Consider the following 20,648-nt stretch of genomic DNA (forward strand, 5'->3'; position numbering starts at 1 on the left):
TTTCAAAATTGGGCTTAGTATGATATGAAATGTATTAATTTCTTACAAACTAACCCTATCCTATATCAGGCTTATGAAAATAATGATATTCACATGTCTCTCATTACCCAACAATCATTTTATCCTAAAACTATATATTTTTAGCTTTAACAAGACATTTTTTTGCAACAGATAAAATGACGGTATTAACTGGTATTGTTAAAATAACTAGTTACTTATAACTAGTTACATTTTTGTTTAAAACTTTAACTAGTTATATTTTTTGAAATGTAACTGCCAAAGTAACTAATTATTTCTAAAAATATGTATGTATAAATCTAATAATATATTCAACTAATTGATTTTATTTTTAATATGCGAATTGATCATTTATTAAAAGAATATTAAAATTATAGTTAACATACTCTATCTATATTCTAAATAAAAATATATAATTAAAAGAAGAGAAATTAAAAAAAAATAAAATTATATATTTAGGTTTGGTTGGCGGAGCTTAATGGTCAATATATAGATATACAGTTGGATCGACAAATTTCGTTTGATATTCCTTCTTTTGGATCACCTGTGATTAAACGTAACCTTTGCCCTATTGTTTTGAATAATTTTAGAGCTTGGGGTCCAAATGATCCACAGGTGTCTTGAGACTATCAGAACAAAAGATTATTAAGGTGGCTATATTTATTTGTTTTTATATTTTCAACTTTTGAGATGGAGGTGACAGAAAAAGATCTGGCAAAACGATCTACACATGTATTATCCAAAACGAGGGGTATATCTTGGTTCCAAGGGACTAGCGTTGTGATAAATTAATTTTAAATTATTTTTATTTATTTTAAATTTTGTTTAAATATCTGATTGTGTTTGCAAAGGATATCCAACAATAATATAATTTCCCGTAGAAATATATTTTTTTTCTTAAATTGTTACATTGCTGGGTTTCTAATTTTGTAACCAAATTTATGTAATAAACCTATTTTTAATATTATATCACCAATTTAGCGCAATATATTCCATATTTTTTGATTATTTTATAATTAAATAATTGTTGTAAATACTAAATTAGTAATCATTACTTACTAATAAGGAAAGGCAAAGACTATGAAAGAAAAACAAAATATTATAATGCAGATATCAAATATTCCTTCAACATTAATCAAATATCCTTTATTCTATAGGCTAATTTAATTTTTTTTTTGAGAATTGGGGAATTATCTAAGGTAATTTTGTCCTAGTTCTCTTGTCCAAGATTTTTTTGCCTTCTAAAAAATAGGTAAGTAAATCCATGATCTAAAGTGTTCAAATTATACAAAATGATACATATATAATTAAATAAGATATAAATTTTCTAATACCTTTCCTTTATTATTCTTCTTATTATCACATTTTCTTGACAAAAAAACTCCAAAATTATAAAATTCTATTATAAGCTATAGACTTGGATGCTGATAAAATAACATAAAAAAAATATAAGTTTAAAATAAATATTTGCAACAACTGCATATATAAATATTATATTTGCAAATATTTGAGTGAAAAAATTATTAATTCTTAATACAAATCATAATTTGAAACCCATTTTTAGAATTAATAGACCATTTTAAAATTTATAAGAATCAGAAAGTAACTTATAATCTAACTAATTACTTTTAAAATATAACTGTAACTAATAACTAGTTTTTTTCTAGTTAATAGTTACAGTTATATTTTTACCAATGTAACTAGTTGTTTCAAAAGTAATTTTTAACAGCACTAGTATTAACCTTCATCAAATATTATATTTTTCTATATTCAATATACGTTTAATAGAGAATATCTACTCCCCATATTTCCCTACTCATATTTACGATACGAGTCATAAAACAAAAATAGCTTGCAAAAATTCAATGTAAACATAAAAAGTTTCGAGTAATGAACATTTTTTAGTAGTCGTTTACACAATTTTCGATTTGTAATACCTTTTCAATTATTTTAAGTCACTGACATTTCTGTACCACTCAGCAAATATTTAATTTGAGCAATACCGCTTCTTTCAGTGCTAAAAACATAGGAATTTATGTTAGCGACAATGTGTTTTTCCGACAATATGTTTTTTTTCAACTTTAATATTTTTTGAGCATGTTTTTTTTATTTTAAAAATTGTGATTTCACCGGAAATATATTCCAGCTTGTTTAGAATACCTATTTTATGAATTGTAGATAATTAGAGCGTTAACTTTTGAGTCATTTATAATTTATATAAAAAATTTAAAACTAATATAAATTATATTTGAATTCAAATGTTCAGAATTAATTATCTTAAATTGATAGGGTAGGTATTCGGAACATGATGGAATACATTTCCAGTATAATCAGATTTTTAAATTTATAAAAAAACGCTCAAGAAATTATTTAAAGTCGAAAAAATAACAATATCGGAAAAATCACATTGTCGCTAACAACGTCATATATATTGCTTCATTTTATATAATTCGTGCAGAATTTATTAATTTTGTATTTGTAATATTTTCATAGAATCGATAATTGATAAGAATTTTTTAAGTCTCCTTAAATTTTGTGAACTATTTTATTTAAAAAAAATTTAAATATATAACAAAAGATAATAATTTAAAAATTGAAAATTTACAAGAAATAATTAAAATGTTATTGAACAATAGGGATGTTTTAACCGAATTATCTAGTCGATATTTATTCCTTAGAAAACTTTTCCTTCGTCAAACTCAAAACCTTAATCTCAATAAAGTAAATATATTTTTTATTTATCTTTCCGTTCTATATCTATGCTATTTAACAATGTTTTTAAAGTTTCTATTAGTAAAGCGCTATATCTTTTTAGTAACGATGCTACTTTTATAAAAAAAATAGTTAAACAATAGCTACTTATTTAACTACTTTAAAAAAATTTTAATTAATATTTTAAAATGATGAATATAAACTAATTTTTATTATTTTATTTATAATTTATTATATAAATACATGGATATATTTTAAAAAATTAAATTTATTCAAACAATCTTTTCACTTCTATCATCCATTTATTTAATTTTGGAAGATGCCATCTTTTTCGTAATCATGGATATTCATCGATTTAATTTAGATATTTTATATAGGAATAGGCAAAACAAAGAGGTGATGCTTGAGATAGAAATTATAGAACAAGCTCCAAAAATATTTAAATTTGATGGTTTTAAAGGTAAAGGAAATCAAAATACGGAAACTTTATCAGTTACATGCAAAGCCAAAAAATAAAACAATTAGGGTATGAAAACCTTCCTCTTACAATCTAAAACTACATTAAAAGGTATGAATAATTATAATAAATAATAATTACAATAAATAAAAATTACATAATTAATATAAAAGTTGAAGACAATCCCTAAAACTGGCTAAACCAAATCAAAAAATTAAAAAAAAAATGGCCCATTACTTCAAAATATTTACCTGACAGATGATGGGAAAGAATATATTGACAGAAAATTATTTTTTTAAGAACACAAGTCATATTACCTTATCCCAAAAAATGTTCTATTAAAACTAGAGATGAACTCAATAACTAAGGATAAACATATCCGTATATTAGCTTATGTAACTTCAAACTCAACTTTAAAAAAAGTCAACTAATAAAACGATAAAATCTGTGTTCTTGAATTTTTTGATGATATTTTCAATGAGGTTGAAAAATAACAAATTTTTTGAGATCATTCCTATCGGATCTCACAATATTTAAATAGTTCCCTCTTTTTAAACCACTTTTCATAAAATATAATACTATTATCTCATCCATTTCTCCTGTAGAGAAATTATTTAGTATAGGAAAGGTGTAATTGGTGAAAAAAATATGTTCTTTTCTAGATGAAAACGGAGACATCTTCTCTTAAAAGCGATTACAAAATATGCTATATATAACAAATAGTATAATAATAATAAGTGATATTATTATTATATTTTGAATTTAATTTACAATTGTAAAAAAAATGTACAATTGGGGCTGCAATATTTTATTTACTCGCCCATACTTATGAGAAAAAATTTAAGATATTTAAAAAATAACTTTATTCCTTCTATTTAAATGTATGAAATAAAATTTGATCAAGAATTTTTAAATTATTAATAATTAGTTGATTGTTTTTGCTAAATTTTTTATTTAATTTGTGGTATTTATTTGTTTGTTGAAGAACGAATTATACCGTTCATTATTTCAATTTGAATTATTTATTTATTGTTAATATATAATGCAAAGAAAAGAGAAAAAAAATAATTATTATCATTTTTCTTTTTTGGTAAAATTTGTCGAAGAAAAAAAATATCATTAATAAATAAACAGTAATAGAAATATATCATTGTTGACTTAAATTGAGTAACTTGAATATTATTCCATTCCAGTTATTAAAACATAATGATATTAAGTGTAGGCTGATATTTTACAGGAAGTCCTCTTAAGTGTCATATATTTATAGCAAGCCCTATCAAAAATAAGATATTTTAGCAGTGGTGGCCAAGACGAGGCGAATACGGTAAAAGGCGTGGATAACTAATATAGTAGAAAAGCGTTGTGTACTATGATTAAAAAATTTAAGATGAAGTTGAACTATTATTTCCGGGAATAATTAATAATCTTAGAAGTGGTGGATGTATATGTGTATCCAGTGGCGTAGCTACGGGGGTGGTTTTCGGGTTTGGACCCCTCCCAGAGCAAAATTTTTTTTGAGATTATACGTTCAAAAGACTTAAAAGTGATTTTATATGAATTATATTTTTCTGGTTTTGATGTTATGGAAAGATATTATATTACTATATAAATTATTCTGGATAGTATTATTATAAAGTCATTGAGAATAATCTACTAAATTATAATAACATATTATTGATGCATTTAAAAAAATATATTTATTATATATTATCGAAGATATGGTTATGATTTGTAAGATAAACCCGGCCGAAGGCCGGGCAAAAGGGCCGAAGGCCCGTCAAAGGGGTCTGGGGGGCGAAGCCCCCAGCTTTTATATGTATGGACCCCCTCTAAGGAAAATTCCTAGCTACGCCACTGTGTGTATCGTTGAGCTAGGGCTATTTACATTATAGATATTATCATATCTATTGACGTTACAAATAACCAAAATATTTATTTTGAAGTTGATCTAAAATTTTTTTATAGTGTGAAGATAAAGAGTTTAAAATTTGTTGGGAAGTTCAGTACAATATTTTTGAAGCGTTGATCGTGTTATTAATATGGATGTGTAGTTTAATATTGAGAAGAAGGATTTGGAGAAGTCGAGATGTAAGAATAGAGTCAAACATTGAAAGGTAGAGGGACAGAGTGGAGAGGGGGATGTGATGGGAAAAATAAGTGGTTACCAGTTCAGGAGTCAATCAAAGGATGGGCAGATAGTGATTTAGGAAATTAGTCCATAGAACTGAATGGTGGGATTTACTATAATAATCAAATATTGGGGCCGTATAGAGGACCGAGAGAGCAGCCGCATACTAAGAGGACTCCCTGTAAAATATCAGTAGCCTTGCTGGACTAGGGCTACGTCCTGGTTTAGATAAATATAGTAAATACTATTTCACATTATCATTCTTCATATCATTATCATCAGAAATAGTCAATCGAATTTTAAAATTACCTCATCATCGAGTTCCAAGCTCTTAGATTTTTTTATGTAATTATATTTTATTTTTTATAGATTTATGGAGACTGGTGCTCTTAAAGCAAATATTTTGAATTTTAATATAGTTTTTATTTTTAGGAATAAATATATAGCATTATATGGTCTCCCTCATTGCTTGTAAAATATAACCAAGCTTCCATATACTAGAATTTAGTAAAGGTCATGTTTCTTCCCAACGACCCTCTGTTAGAGGGCAATCCATAGGGCAAAATGTGAAATATTAGACTATAAAACACAATATTTTATTCCTATGAAATCAATATTAATTATTAATATTATTTTTAAATAAATTATTCATTTTAATAAGGATTAAGGATATATTATGTATACTTATAGTATAATGAACCATTTTGGGCATTAGTATGTTCCAAAACAATTTAAACTGCTCATTCTTCACCTTTATTCTATTACTTTAATATCTTTGAAAACAGGGAACAAACATAGTGCCAACTCTTTTTTATTTTTTGCCTTTTTAATTCTATTCTTTTTACTTAATAATAAATAGGCTATATTTGTAAGACAATGCTGTTATAATTTCAGTAATTACTGCCATGTGGATTAGGATATAAAATATAGGAAGAAGAACAATAAGATTATTTAATTTATATGAAAAGGATAGATTATATATCCATGATATCATAATTGAAGAAAATCATCTACATAGGCTATATAAGATTGGTAATAAGCTCTTTTGTCCACCTATTTGCCCTCTTACTGAAATTATCGCCTTTATAATCTTTCATCTATTAATTGCAGTCTTGAAACAAATTGGATAATAATTTGCATTTTACTTACTGCCGTATAAGCCTCGGAGTAATATTGCTTCATTCTTTTAGGTGGGCCAAAGCTCGGGACTAAGTTTAATCAGGAAGGAATATATCACATAATTTTAATAAAATTTAAAAGAAATATCCAGAAGGTTTTTGATGAAAAGGTGGTCATAAATTGTTTTGAATGAGGAATCACCATTTCTAAATAAACATATTTAGCAGAGTTGTTAAAGTATCTAGATAAAATACAAAAATGTGGTACCTGTAGCTTGATACACTTTAAAGGCATCTATATCGGTATCTAGACACTATTTTTAGATATCTGTTAGATACAGTTTAATATAATTTTATTTTACATTAAAAATAATATTTGAGTTAAATTCATTAATAATATGTCCGAGTTTATTTCATTACAAAAACAAATTTTATTTTACGCAATGGATGACGACATCAAGGTAAATTTTATATTATAATTTTTTTTAATTAATTTAAGAAATATATATCATAATGTTTAAACTAATATTTCTAGACAATCTCTGAAAAAATCAAATAATCTAATATAATATTTTTTTGGGCACCCTTTAGATGATACAAGTTTTGATACTCACCAAATTTTGAGTGATTTTTTTAAAAATGAGTGTCGGAATTTTAATATTTTTAAAAATATAACAACCACTGTGCTGTCAAGGGCCCCAGTAGAAGGAGTTTAGGGTGGCTATAAATGTCTTTACAAATAAAAGGAGGTGCCTTAATGAAAATTTAAAAAAAAAATTTAACAATGATTTTATAATCATTTCTTATATATTTTGTAATGTAATATATTAAAATCTAACGATCATTATTTTAATTATATACTAGGTGCGATATCAGCTCAATAAATTTCTAGTTAACTTCTAGAATCTTAATTATCAAGATACGTTGATAAAAATGTATCTGTTACTAGATTCATTTTAGACAATGTATCTCTACTAAATTTATTTAAAAGTCCTTATAAAAACTATTATAAAATAAGTCATCCAATGTAAAAGGAGCTCGTTCCGTATTTTAAATAAGCTCATCCTCAGTTGAAAAATAATAGTCCAAGGCTTTTTCCAAGAATAGAAATGTTGTCCTTAAAACTTCAAATTGTACCATACTAAATATCGGGTATTATTTAAAAAATTGTAACCTTTATTCTTAATTTTATATTTAAAAGTTGTATTTGATTTTTTATTTATTTCATTTATTTATTTGGATAAATTTGAAATAACATTTTTAATATTATTGTTCAAACCAAAATATTCAAAACACATATAAAAATATAGATAATAATGATGGGTCTCTAGTCAAATGATTAAAAGAAATACATATTTAAAAATAAAATTGTTATATCACATATATGTAATTAAGAATTTTTTAAAAATATCACAAGTAAATAATTTGACAAAATCATTTTATCTTATTTTATATTTAAAAAAATTAACATTAAAAAGTGGATCAAAATTTACAAAAAGATAAGAGTGAGCGCTATTTTCCTGTGATTATATAAATCAAAATTGTTTTATTTAAGATTTACGTTAAGAAATAATGAATGGTTTTGGAATATCTTCTACATCAACAACGTTGGATTTGCAAAAAAAGCATTCGCGTTTGTTCATCAAATAATGGGTGATACATGGTCTGTTAAAGTTGTAATTTGCGTTATAAAATATTAGGAGTACAAAATCGATAGACGGTTTAAACTACATTCTATCGATATTATATATGAAAAATAAATCGCTTGGCATGTGCTTAAGTCTCATAATAAGTCACGAGATATAAATAAAAACAAGTAATTATAATTTTCCAAAAATTGGTTAAATAATTTAAAAAATAACCTGCAAGATTTATGAGCGCAAGGAGAGAATTGAACCTCGAGTGGTCTAGCGTAACATATGGGGCAGGTGTCTTCCTCTGATATGGAAACCCGCACGCTACTTTGTTTGCTTTGCTCTTCTTGCAGCATAGTCACCATTTGAGCGAATTCATTTAGTTCGGGCCCGCTTATTTCTGCATCTGGAAGAGACGGGAAAATAAATTATAGTTTGTGATAAAATTTAGCAAAAAAATAATACTAATACTGATTTGATTTTTTACTTTTTTGTTATAATCGGGGAAAAATTGAAAATAACCTTATTAAAAAAAACTAGATAATATAAATGATTTCTTTAGTTATAATTACTCTCTCATAGTCTCTTTCCCCAGTGATATTAAATAATATCAGAAGCATAAGATTTAAATTTACTTATTTTTTTCCCCGAAATCCGAAAGATATGAATAACGCTTTACTAAACGAATGTTTAGCGATGTTTACAATAAATCGCGTTGTTAAAAAAATTATTATAAAAACACATTAAAGCGGTATGCTCCTTAATAAGGTTATTTTTTTTAAAACATTTTTAAAAAATATTACAATTTTTGAAACAAAATTGTCTCTTGACCAGAACGTCAACTTCGAAATTGATAATAGCAGAGTTAGATTCTTTTTCGTCGATTCCTAACATAACTTCTAGAGCGGATAGTTGAAAACCGGGTTCGTTCAGCAGAGTAGAAACAGTTTTTGTCCGGCTATAATTAAAAGATATCGTAATAAACAGTTCATGAAAAAAAAATCATTATAAATATAATTTTCTATAATAGAAAATTATGGAGTCTATGATCAATATTAAAACTTTTACTACATTTTTTTTTATAACTGGATTTCGTAATTGTCTTGTGAAAGGAATTTAATGTTACTCTTATCCATATAAAATGAATAGGAAAACTTTTAAAAAAAATTAAAAATACCCTTTTTTAGTCACCAATTGCTTCAATTGCTAAAATTGAAAAATGAATTATATAATCAGGCTATTTTAGTCGAGCCCAAAAATATTTAGAATTATGAAACAAAACTCAAATTTTTCTTGAACTAGGGTTCAGATATTTTCAATAATCATCTTGATTATTTCTTACAACCCAAAATAAAATATAAAAGAAAAACAAAACTAATTATTTTGATTACCCTGGAGTGCGTATAAAATTATTTTTATATTTCCTTGCCCAATAATAGAAATATATTCAAATAGCCTAAAAATGGGGAGGGGGGAGGAGAATGGTCCCCAAATAATTTTTTTTTAATATCGTTGGGGTAGAAAAATAAAAAATATTGTAAATAAAATTTGCTTTCATACTTTTTTTAAATAAATTGATGAAAACCTCTTTCATCTTCCTCCATTTCTAGACAATCATCTAAAAAATTTCTTTTTCTATATATTATGGGATCGACCTTTTTTATTTCTATGAATCGTTTTTTTCACCGTAACCAATTCATCTCATGTTGCTAATCACATTTTCTGATGGTGACGTCAGTCTGGTTGACTACTTTTTATGTTACCGCTACTAATTATAAAAGTAACAAAGCTACTAGTATTCATGATAGTAATTTTTTTAAATATATAGAAAATTTAATGTTGCATAATGCATGGCATGGCTCACGTAAATATTACTGTTTTTAATTATAATTGATATAAGTGCTATAATTTTTAATAATGCCAATTTTGGAAATTTTTCTATTTTGCTAATAACCTTTTTATTTATTTTCTACTAAACGGATTGAAGTGATGAATTAATAAATACATACATTAAGAATTGGCACAACCCAAATATTCAATGCTTTCATAATTTTTGTTGTGACATGATGCCGATCCTGTCACTTTTTTCTTATCTTGCCAATAATTGGGTTGAAGCATTAAAATGCACCAAATACGCATTAATTATTGATATAAGTATCAGAATCAATGCTTGCAGAAATTTGGCTTACTTCATGTATATATAAGTTATTATAACTCAGTTATATTGGCCTGGGGTAGAAAATATTCGCACAAACCAGATATTTAGAACTTCTATAGTTTTCCATTTTGGCATGATTCCAATTTTTTTCTTATTTTAGAAATATAATTAATAAAATGCACCAATTGACACAATGATTTGGTACTAGTTTCAGAATTAGTGTTTCCATAAGCCTAGCTCACTTCGCGCTTGATATCAGAAATTTCTTTTTAGTTTATAACTCGGTCAGTTTTGTTGTGTTTGGCAAAAGTGAAAATTCATAAGTACTACATGCACCGGATATTTAGTTCTTCTCCTTTTGGTAAATTTTCTTCTTTGTGCTATCTACCTAATGAAATAAAATAATATACCAATTAAGCGATAAACATGGATAAAATTTTTAGAACAAAGCTTTCGGTCGATTTAATTGCAAGTTTAAAATTTGGTTGCTAATAATTTTTTTATTATTATTCTAGCTACTATATTGGTTAAAACCCGAATTGACCCTAAGAAAACACGAAATATTGGCATTTTAAAATTCGTGCTTCTAATTGATCGGCTAACTTCACTGAGATGATAAAAAGATATTACATCTGAAAAAGTAAAATAAAAATAGTAAATCATAAATAATAAGCAAATGGCCTATCATAATCAGGAACGACCGAAGGTTAGGCAAAAGGAGGTTTAGGGGCGAAACCTCAAAAAATATTTCCACACCCTCCGTTCCCCTATTTAAGAGTTATATCTTTTATATTTAGTCTTATATCTTATTTTAAACATTTACTAAATGAAGGAAAAGGGGAAACATGGTATGTAATGATTATAATGCGTAAATATAATTTAATCATTAAATACTATTTGATGAAGATCCATCAATTACCAAATTGTTAAATAAATTATTGTGTTAAACTATCTTAAAAAAGTGTCCGGAATCTATCTGTCTTAACCAACCCTGTAAAACATATTTAAAAAATTTTTCCTAATCTCTTTAAAAAAAAGTTTGTCCTGAAATTTTAGGGGTTGTAAAATTATATTTGATAATTATTTATATATTTATTATATCATAATTTCAATAAAAAAGGAGAATATAATATGATAAACAAGAAAATACCTGCCTTATTATTTTTGATTTAAAAAAAAATAAAAAGGAAAGAAAAGAAAAAGGGTTATCACAAAATAATAATATAAAAAAACGAGTGATGTTCTCACAGATGATCCAATTTATAATGATTCCTTTTATATTCAACGTTGCAGCCTTTGTAATAAAAGATGAAAAATAAGAATTTCTTTATACAATCCAAATTTTTTAAAATAGAAATAACTACTTTATAAGTTTTACATAAATATATCAAAGAATGCAAACAATAGGTCATCAAAATAAATGAATTTTAACGACAGCAGCCTGGTAAAAGAAATAGGTATATTACATTCTCAACACATAAATGTGGCTTTGGCTATCACAATAGTTCTGATGAATATAACAATGGTATTCGGAAACGCTAGCGTTATAATGGCAGTGATCTTCAATAGAAGACTTAGAACCACGCGGTATTACATGATATCTTCTCTGGCCGTGGCGGATATATGTTTAGGTTTAAATTATAGAATAATTATTTTATGTTTGTTTTTCGTAATAACAATCTAAGCCTTTTTTAAGTTCGTGAATTTGAGGTGCAGCAAGGTTCAATATGTAGAGCTTAATTGGTCAACAAATATTAATGGATAGATATTTGATTTCAGTAACAACTTCAATCCATCAACCGATTGGGAATGTTTAAAGATTTGATAAAAAGGTGTTTAAGCAATCATAAAGCTTAAGGCGTATTAATTTAACAAATTTTAGTTATGTATGAATATAGGGTTAAACGGCTCGATTTTTAAAAACGACTAGCCCAATATTTTAGCCAAAATATAATATGCAAGCCTGGAGATTCTTATTACAGATAGCAGAATGGTTAACGAAATCTCGAAGCTTGCACAATATAATTTTGACCAAAATCTTAATTTAAAATTGACTAAATCGTGGCGTTTAACAACACTATATGGATGTATTCCAAAGTGATCGAATCCTTATAAAAAGTATAGTATTGTTTGAGCAGTAAAAGGGCTATATTAGTGCACTTATGGAAACAATATTATAAACATTTCAGGAATGACGTTTTAATGCAATTTCATTCAATGTTTAAGATAAAATGGCTAATATAGAACGGAATATTTTATACAGTATAAACTAATTTTGCGCAATCTTAAAAATTAACTATATTTATAAAAATGTTAGTTTAAAAAACCACATACATTAAGGAACAAAAATCATGATAAAATCTCCAATAGCGACTATTAGTAGATTAAACACAGGATTATAGCTATGCAAAAAGCGAGTTAAAAAAATGAAACTATAGACATCACGGGTTATAGGTTGGCAGGCTTGTAGACCACGTTGCACCTCTACCAAGAATGATTATTTATATAAAAATTAGCGGGATACAAATTATTTTATAAAAATGTAACTCAGCTAAAATTTCGAAATCGGCTCAGTTTGTGTTTTTAAAACTTTATATATGTTCGATTTAGGTATAAACTATGCTGTTAGTTTTACTACTTCTATTTATAACAAATGGATTTGCCCTGTGAGATAGATTCGTTTAAGTTCAAAGACTTAATATATAGTAATAAAAAAAGAAGGTTAGTTTTAAAACCTATGTTAATATTTAGAGCTTTATACACCATCGGAATAAACCTTTGAGTTATAATCAAAGGTTTTGATCATGCTAAATTCAAAATAGTCAAGCAAGTTCTGAAACTTATCCTAATATTAAGTGCCATAATATTTTTCAATGACTTATAACTAAGCAAAGAGGGTGAAGAATGCTGAAGCCAGTATTTATACGAGGAGGGGGGTTACGACAATTTTGTGGCTTCGCCCTAATATCCTAACTTGCCTGGCTTTCGGCTGGGTCTACGAAAAATATGTTTGATTTTTTCGTTTTTATATTGCTTTTTTAAAAATTTATACACCTACGTTAAAGTTGACTGAATGGAAGCAAATTTTGTGACAATGTTTTGTGCTTTAGCAAATTAGTAGCCAGTATAAATGGAAAAATTATTAGCAATAAAATTTGGTAAACCTTGGATTAAAAAGTATTGTCTGAAAATTTTTATAAATAAAGAGGTATAGGTCGATCGCATACAAATTACGTATTTGAGGCGTCCAGTATTTTATCTTTTTTAATATAATCCATTCAATTTTTTATGTGAAAATTTGAATATAAAATGAAGTAGGCCTATAGCATTATTTATTTGAAGATTTTTCCATGCAATTTTTAAATAGAACAAGAAATTTCTGATGATCTTATAGAATTAGAAAAGAGAAGGTTTTATCCATTAAAAAAATGAAGGTAAATTTTGATCCCATTTGCTTACGCCAGTGTTGGCGAAGGTGGCGAAATGATTTGAAATACAAATTCAAAACTCATGCATAATATTCAATACTTCAACTGCCATACCAGTGTATTGTAAAATGAAAATAATTATATAATTCGTGCCAATATCTAGTATTTAATTTGCGCTTTCAGAACGGATATCACAGAATTCAACAGGCAGTGATTTATAATAAAACAAGAGCTAAAATGGTTAAACACAATTTTAAGTTAGCAAGAGCTATTTTACTGTGATATTCGTTTTTCCAAGAATTTATTCTTGTTTTTTTGAAATTATATAATGTACAACTTATTTCAATAAAATGTTTGAACAATTATGCAAAAGGGTTATATTTTCAAAAGGATAATTTCTCTTTCATAACGAAAATTCGCTTTAACAATATTCGAACACACCAATTAAAATTTCGACAAGATGCTTTCTTAATTTTGTTTATAACTAAAAATATCTGCTGGTATTACGTTTGAAGAATTTTAAGGAAAAATTTAAACATTAAATTAGTCTAAGTTTTATAGTTCGTACTTTAAGTGGTTAAGCTATCAGGCTTCTTATTTCACTTAAAACTCAGTTGTGGTTATTTATGTTGATATTTCAATTAGAAAGATATTTAGGCACAAAAAAAATTAAATATTGGCATAGGTTTCAGAATTTGTGTGATTGTAAAATTAATAAAATATAAGCATTTTATATTTAATATAAATCTTGCGAAAAGGTTCTAAAAACAATAATTCATAAAAAAATTCCCAGAAGCCATATGTTTATCAGATTAAGGTTTCATTTAATTAAATTTATATTAAGAAATGTAGATAACAGCATAAATTAATTTTAAAAAAAATTAAATTCGAGCTATTTTTTTTTAAAAAAATTTGGAAACTTCTTTATCAAGAGAAGCACGTTTCATTTTATTGAAATTATTATTGATTTCCTTGAAATCTAGTTAATTTTTAGTCTACTAAAACGTGCAATATGATTGACATTAGAGATCTGCAAATGCAAGCGAGACCCACACCCGGCCCTATTCATTTAAAAAAAACTCGATTATGTTTATTGTAAAACTATATTGTAAAAAAAAAAAAATAATCTCTATATTCAAATAAACTCGCACCAGGTGCGGACAAATAATTTTTTATTTCGGGTTGAGCTATTCGGGACAAATAAAAAATAATTGGTTCGGAGTTTGTGTTTATGTTATATCACTGATTCACAATCCGTGCCATCATAGTATAAACAAGTCAAAGGTTCATGAACAAATTTTTTATAATTTATAGGAGACAGGTATTTTAATTTCAAATATACTGGAGTGGAGAATGTGTTTAGGACAAAATCACATTTTTAAATTTAAAAAAGCAGAAATGGTTGTGCTATTTTACCCCTTAATTTATTTATTTAGTGAGTTACATTTGACAAATCATATTACCTGAAATGTATTCCAGCATATTGACCTCAGATACTATAAATTTTAGACAATTTTTTAGGATATTATATAAATTGCACGGGCAATAAATGCCCACTTTAACTTTCATACTTTGATAATTCTAATGTAATTTCGTTTATAAAATTAGTTCATCGGTTCATCAATTTCTGCTTCAAACATTTTAAAGATTTATGATCAAAATTTATTTTAAATAGTAACGAACGCGCTCCTAGATCGCAGCATAAAACGCTATTTTAAAAACTCTGACAGAATAGAAAAAATTGCGATTTCTTATAGTAAAGGAGTATAATTTTGAGTTTAAAAAGATGAGTGATGATTAAAAGCATAAATTTACTTAAAAATGGACACTAATTATGTTTATTATCTTTATATAAAGTTTCTTCTTTAAGGGTATAACGATATTCTATATTATTAAACACACACCACCAGGCATATTCGTCATCCCGTTCGCGGGTATAAACCTGATCCTCAAAAGGTGGCCGTTAGGATTAAAGTTCTGCCGAATTTACCTGACGAGCGATATTCTCTTCTCAACCGTGAGTGTATTGCACTTATGCGCCATAGCTTGGGATCAGTTCATAGCTGTCCGGTTTCCGTTTCAATATAAATCCGTACTCAACAATATAATCATATGGAGTGTCATAGCATTCATATGGGTTGTGAGTGGACTCATCGCAATAATACCCGTCAATTTCAAGATGGATTGGTACCAGGAACCCACCAGGCTAGAAAACTACTTAAACCCAGAGTATTGCTTTGTACAGATAAGGAAAGAGTTCACCATGATAGTACTTCCGCTGACTTTCTACCTGCCGATGATCAGTATGGTGGCCATATACCTGTACATTATACTAACTATCAGAAGGCGGTTCAGGAAAATATGTCAAGTGGCAACTAGAGGTTATCAATTTTTTAAATATTATTTAAGTGCTATCTTATAACTAAATCAATGCACAGATGTGAGATGGGACGCGAATGATGCCCTATTATGTTAAACCTTAGATTACATAATTTCATAATCTTATATTAATCCTGTAACTATAATTATGATCACTTTAAAAATATATAAGTTATAAGTACAAAAAATTTTTTTTTTTATTATGAGATTAGAGCAAGTCTTATAGTTTGTTTGACATTCTACAATGCTATTGATATAGTGATACCCAAATTTTAGAAAAATGGCTATAGCACTCCAATAATTGGGATACCAATCTTTAACATAGGCTATTTAAATTTCGAGAACGTTTCATTTAATATTTTATTTCATTCGTTCTTACAATCTGTTGTTTTAAATAAAATTTATACTGAAAAATTAAAAAGTCGAGGGAATCAAAAATAACCTGTTCAGCACCTCTCCTTATTCGACCGTCTCCCGACACAATAAAGATTCTACCATTAGATTTAAATCCATTGCAAATGTTGGTACTTCTTACATTGATTCTAAAGATCAAGATAATCGATGTAAGAAGGACAAGAACCAAAAGCGTCAGGAAGAAACAGAAATGGAAAATATAGGGTCCCGGGGTGAGATAATGGCAGGAAACGAAAATGAAAATATGATGAAGTATAGAAAGGTTTTGTTGATGGTGGGATTGAACTTTTTGCTTAGAAAATTGAACTTATTTAAGCGTAGTAGCATTTTCGTTAAAATGGATAGCATGGGAAAGTTTGAAAGAGAAGAATGCAAAAGCGGTGAAAATAGTTCGCAAAACAATGAAAAACTTGCCGATCCATGCAAAATTCAAAACAAAGCCGAGAAAATAGGCACCCACCCGAGCCTAAAATCGAGCGTGTATTCTAGAGTGGGAGAAGTTATGAGTAAAAGCGTATTTAATTATATTATAGATCTATAAATTAAATAGTATGTATATTTAGATGAGACTTATTCTTAATTTTAAAATGAGATAGATTTTTTTAAAGTAAATCCTTCGGAAGAATTAATATTTTGGTTGTATGAGTTAAGTAAAAGTATAGTTTCCTTTTTTCATTCATATTTTTTAAATAGAAGAATGTGGTATAAAAGAAAGATATGGGTGTGAAATACTATATCAGAGGCATTCACTTAGACTTAAGAGGATAATGAATCATCATACAATTAAATTTTCAGTTTGTACAGGTCTTTAGAAATTTTGCAATAAATATTATTGTGTGGTTATTGGACTTTACTTAAATGTCTATATTGACAAATTTTATATCCATATATATTTATTCAGCAATAGCTTTGATAATTAAATTATGTTTATTACAAAATATAAAAGTGATAAAAAATTTTAAATACAAATTTTTAAATTTGGATATTGTATAGTAAAAAGGAAGACTGAAATAAATATAATATTTTTACTATGATCAGGCTCGGGACTGATTCTGAGAAGAATTGCAAATAGGGGTATGACAAGTCTGCTAGTGTTGTTAAACTGCTCCATTTTTATAAATGGCTAACCAAATATTTTAGCCAACAAATACTACGCAGGCTTCAAAATTTCGTTAATAGATGCCCAAATCTCCAGGCTTGCTTAATTTTTTAGTCAAAATCTTGGGTTAGCGTTTTTAAAAATCGAGCCACTTAACAACACTAGTCTGCACTATAAATGGAAAATTGTGATCATTATACTTAAAAATATAATCAGAAGATTTTTTTTTCATTTTATTAAATCGTTCTGGTATTGATTTAAAAATTATAAATTCTGATTAATTAATTTATACTATTTTAGTAGAGTATAATTATTATTTGATTAGAAAGAATATAATTCATATACAAAAATTAATCATAAAAGCAATTACGCGAAATATGAGATAATAATTTTTACTTACAAAAATAGATATAAATTTTGAGAAAGTTGGCATTTATTAAATTCTATCAGGTAGTATGGCTAAAAAAGGGCAATATCATTTTTATTCCCAAAAACATTTGATAAGCGAGCATTTAATAAAGCTGGTCACTATGGATAAGTAGCATGGCCAAAGAAATTAACTAAAATTATTCTAAATTAAAAAAAAATCTTGTACACTTAATAAAACTTGTCAATTTGGGCAGGTAGTAAGTGAGTCCAAATAATGGTATATAATTTTAATTTATGAAAATAGCTAAGGACCTTGTTAATAAATATATTATAGAGTGACCCCAAAGAATGACATGATAATATTTATCAGGGAATAAGTATAAAAATCTTCAAACAAAAAAAAGTCTCTAAATTCTAATAATAAATTTTAAATCATCAAAAAATAAAATAGGATACTATCATTTTGGAAAAAGGCACTATGATATTGCAAAATCTATTTTGAGTATTTCCCTATAGTTAATTATAGTATATAACATATAAACAACATAAAAACTAATAAAGATGAGAGCCGAAACTTCCAACTCAACCCGGCCACCACTAATTACCTGAATTCTCCCCGGCCAAAGACTTTAGTCAAGAGAAGTATCACTATTCTCAGTGTGAGCCAACAAAATAACGCTCAAAATCTGAATTCATTTCTAGCCGAGGCCCGGCTAAAAAAACAAGTTAGAGCCCTAAAGACCGTGGGCATGATAACGTTAGCCTTTGTGATATGCTGGACCCCGTTTTGCTTAATAATGGTATGGCAATCCGTGTGTTGGTGCTTATCGGAGCAGGCCCTCAATTCGATGCTCTGGCTGGGATACCTGAATTCGTGCTTTAATCCTTACATCTATGCCGTGTGGAACAACGATTTCAGAATGGCTTATAGCACTATCTTCAAATCTGTTCGCAAGTGTTGTTCAAGAGCAAAATAAGGCAACTTTTTATAATATTAGGATAAAGTGTAAGATTCTTTAGAGAGGAATAATGCCGATTGAAATTTTATTTAGGAAATATACTTCCATAAGCAAAAGGACTTGATGATATATTTATATAAAGGATAATGTTGTTTGAATAGGAATCAAAGGCAGGCATAAGAAAAGTAAAATTTAAAACTCTATATAAATTATTACGAAAATGTATTATTTAAAAGGGGAATTCGATTATTTATAACTTTTATTTTCATAAACCTTTAGCCATTTTACATATGTCTAAAAATAACAAAAAAATTTAAGCCCTACACCATCGAATTATACTAAACTCACTTATATGAATCCTAGATCGTAACATAAATGAACCAGAAAGGGTTAGAATTTTAAAAAATGAGATTCTTGGGCTCTTATATTTCATCGTCGATAAGAAATAAATTATATGAAAATGCTTTAAATGATATTTTAATTATAATTAAAATTCTTTAAAAAAAAATAACTTGACGCTATTATATAATTATATATATTTTATATGTATGATATTGTTCAATATAAATGTAACTTTTATCATTTCAATAAAAATAAATAAATTTGCCTCAGGTTCATTTTAAATAAACTTAAACCTTTTAGGAAATTAATATCTAAAAAAATTTAAAGCCAAAAATAAAATTTACATTATCTAGACTTAATAAAATATACTAAAATATAACTTTAACATTCAAATTATAAATAAAATTTGATTTTTCTTTGGTTTAACTTTTTTAATTTTAGATATAAGCTGTGAAAATAATGATATGATAATGATTTAATTTTATTATTTTCTATCAAATAAGCATATAAGCCATGTCCTGGTTCGACTTATCTTTGATACGCATTTATGTTTGGCCTAAGCAAAACAGTTTTTGAACTAGAAACCCAATTTTGGTTTGTTTTAATTGTTTGGTGGCATTATTTTTCGTCTTTTTCTCTTTACTTTTTATATTATTTAGTAATAAATCGAACTAGGACAAAACCATATGCCTTCATAAGCGCCAAAATTATAAGCTTGCCCAGCTCTTATTAGAGCCTTGCTAGTCGGCTTCGGGCCGAGTCTAGAATATTTTAAAAAGAATGTTTTCTCTTTTTTAAAAAATAGAAGAGAATTGTAATTAGAATTGAGACTTGGACAAAGCAATTAGTGATTTTCATTCAGAGTTGTTAAAGTAGCTCGCTACTTGTAGCGCGCTACTTAGCGCGCTATCTTTTTTGGTAGCTATAGCTAATAGCCGCTACTTTTTTTAAAATTATTTAATTTTTTAGCGCGCTACTTTTTTTAAAAGTAGCTAAGTAGCGCGCTACTTCGCTACTTTTAAAAAATATAATGAATGTAAGTATAAACATGAAAATTTAAATATAATATCATAATTAATTATAATTTTTATAATTTATTATTTAATTTGGAAATTTAAATATATTTTCAATTTTTAATTTATATTTTCAATCTGTGTTAATAATCTAAAATGCGCCCATGGATATCCAAATTCTTGAAAGTGATTCAGACATGGAAGATTCAATGGAAGAAAATGTACTTAATAACTCTAATAACGATTTCCCATTTCCTAGATTTGAAAAATTTTTTTAAATAAATATTAAAACAAAATCTGGATTCAAATTCCTGTGCTTAAAATGTAAAAAAAATATATCATCAAATCAATCGAGTAGCTATAACCTGAAGAAACACCTAAAGGTAAATTGTTATTTTTACATTATAATATTATTTATTT

General features: G+C 26.8%; 2 protein-coding genes and 1 long non-coding RNA gene across 7 annotated transcripts in view; 2 read left to right on the forward strand and 1 right to left on the reverse strand.

The window, feature by feature from the left end:
* Positions 1–491: 491 nt before the first annotated feature.
* Positions 492–985, forward strand: LOC135924829 (uncharacterized). The gene is made up of 2 exons (XR_010571421.1): positions 492–668; positions 709–985. It is a non-coding gene; the product is annotated as an uncharacterized LOC135924829 (long non-coding RNA).
* A 2,264-nt stretch (positions 986–3,249) lies between these two features.
* Positions 3,250–19,340, forward strand: LOC135925038 (5-hydroxytryptamine receptor 1A-alpha-like). Of its 3 annotated transcripts, XM_065460179.1 has the most exons (7): positions 3,250–3,298; positions 11,619–11,682; positions 11,731–11,856; positions 15,564–16,034; positions 16,455–16,952; positions 18,476–18,892; positions 19,192–19,340. In XM_065460179.1, the coding sequence occupies exons 2-6, from the start codon at positions 11,646–11,648 to the stop codon at positions 18,889–18,891; spliced, it is 1,548 nt and encodes a 515-aa protein (XP_065316251.1). In that variant the 5' UTR covers positions 3,250–3,298; positions 11,619–11,645; the 3' UTR covers position 18,892; positions 19,192–19,340. The 3 variants fall into 3 exon arrangements, 2 of the variants coding, with proteins under 2 accessions (XP_065316251.1, XP_065316250.1); XR_010571502.1 differs by lacking the exon at positions 3,250–3,298 and having other exon boundaries at positions 11,643–11,856; positions 18,476–19,058; XM_065460178.1 differs by lacking the exon at positions 3,250–3,298 and having other exon boundaries at positions 11,643–11,856.
* The window catches only part of LOC135925037 (E3 ubiquitin-protein ligase RNF123-like), a 68,910-nt gene continuing 56,033 nt past the window's right edge, over positions 7,772–20,648 (reverse strand). For 2 of the 3 annotated variants that reach the window (XM_065460175.1, XM_065460177.1), the window contains exons 30-32: positions 8,871–9,025; positions 8,296–8,473; positions 7,773–8,098 (exon numbers count right to left, since the gene is read on the reverse strand). In XM_065460175.1, coding sequence (XP_065316247.1) covers positions 7,996–8,098; positions 8,296–8,473; positions 8,871–9,025 — 436 coding nt within the window. In that variant the 3' untranslated portion in view covers positions 7,773–7,995. Of the gene's footprint in view, positions 8,099–8,295; positions 8,474–8,870; positions 9,026–20,648 lie in introns of all 3 variants that reach the window. The other variant, XM_065460176.1, reaches the window with a different exon arrangement.

The sequence above is a fragment of the Gordionus sp. m RMFG-2023 genome, chromosome 2, assembly GCF_954871325.1.
Source record: "Gordionus sp. m RMFG-2023 chromosome 2, tfGorSpeb1-WG-v2, whole genome shotgun sequence".
Classification (NCBI taxonomy): Eukaryota; Metazoa; Nematomorpha; class Gordioida; order Chordodea; family Parachordodidae; genus Gordionus; species Gordionus sp. m RMFG-2023.

What these genes read in the sequence shown, in the direction of transcription:
- LOC135925038 (XM_065460178.1), top strand. Translation starts at nt 11,646, where the DNA reads ATGAATTTTAACGACAGCAGCCTGGTAAAAGAAATAGGTATATTACAT. An exon ending in CGTGGCGGATATATGTTTAG is followed by an intron (nt 11,857 to 15,563) that starts GTTTAAATTATA and finishes ACACACCACCAG; the next exon opens with GCATATTCGTCATCCCGTTC. An exon ending in ATGTCAAGTGGCAACTAGAG is followed by an intron (nt 16,035 to 16,454) that starts GTTATCAATTTT and finishes AAAATTAAAAAG; the next exon opens with TCGAGGGAATCAAAAATAAC.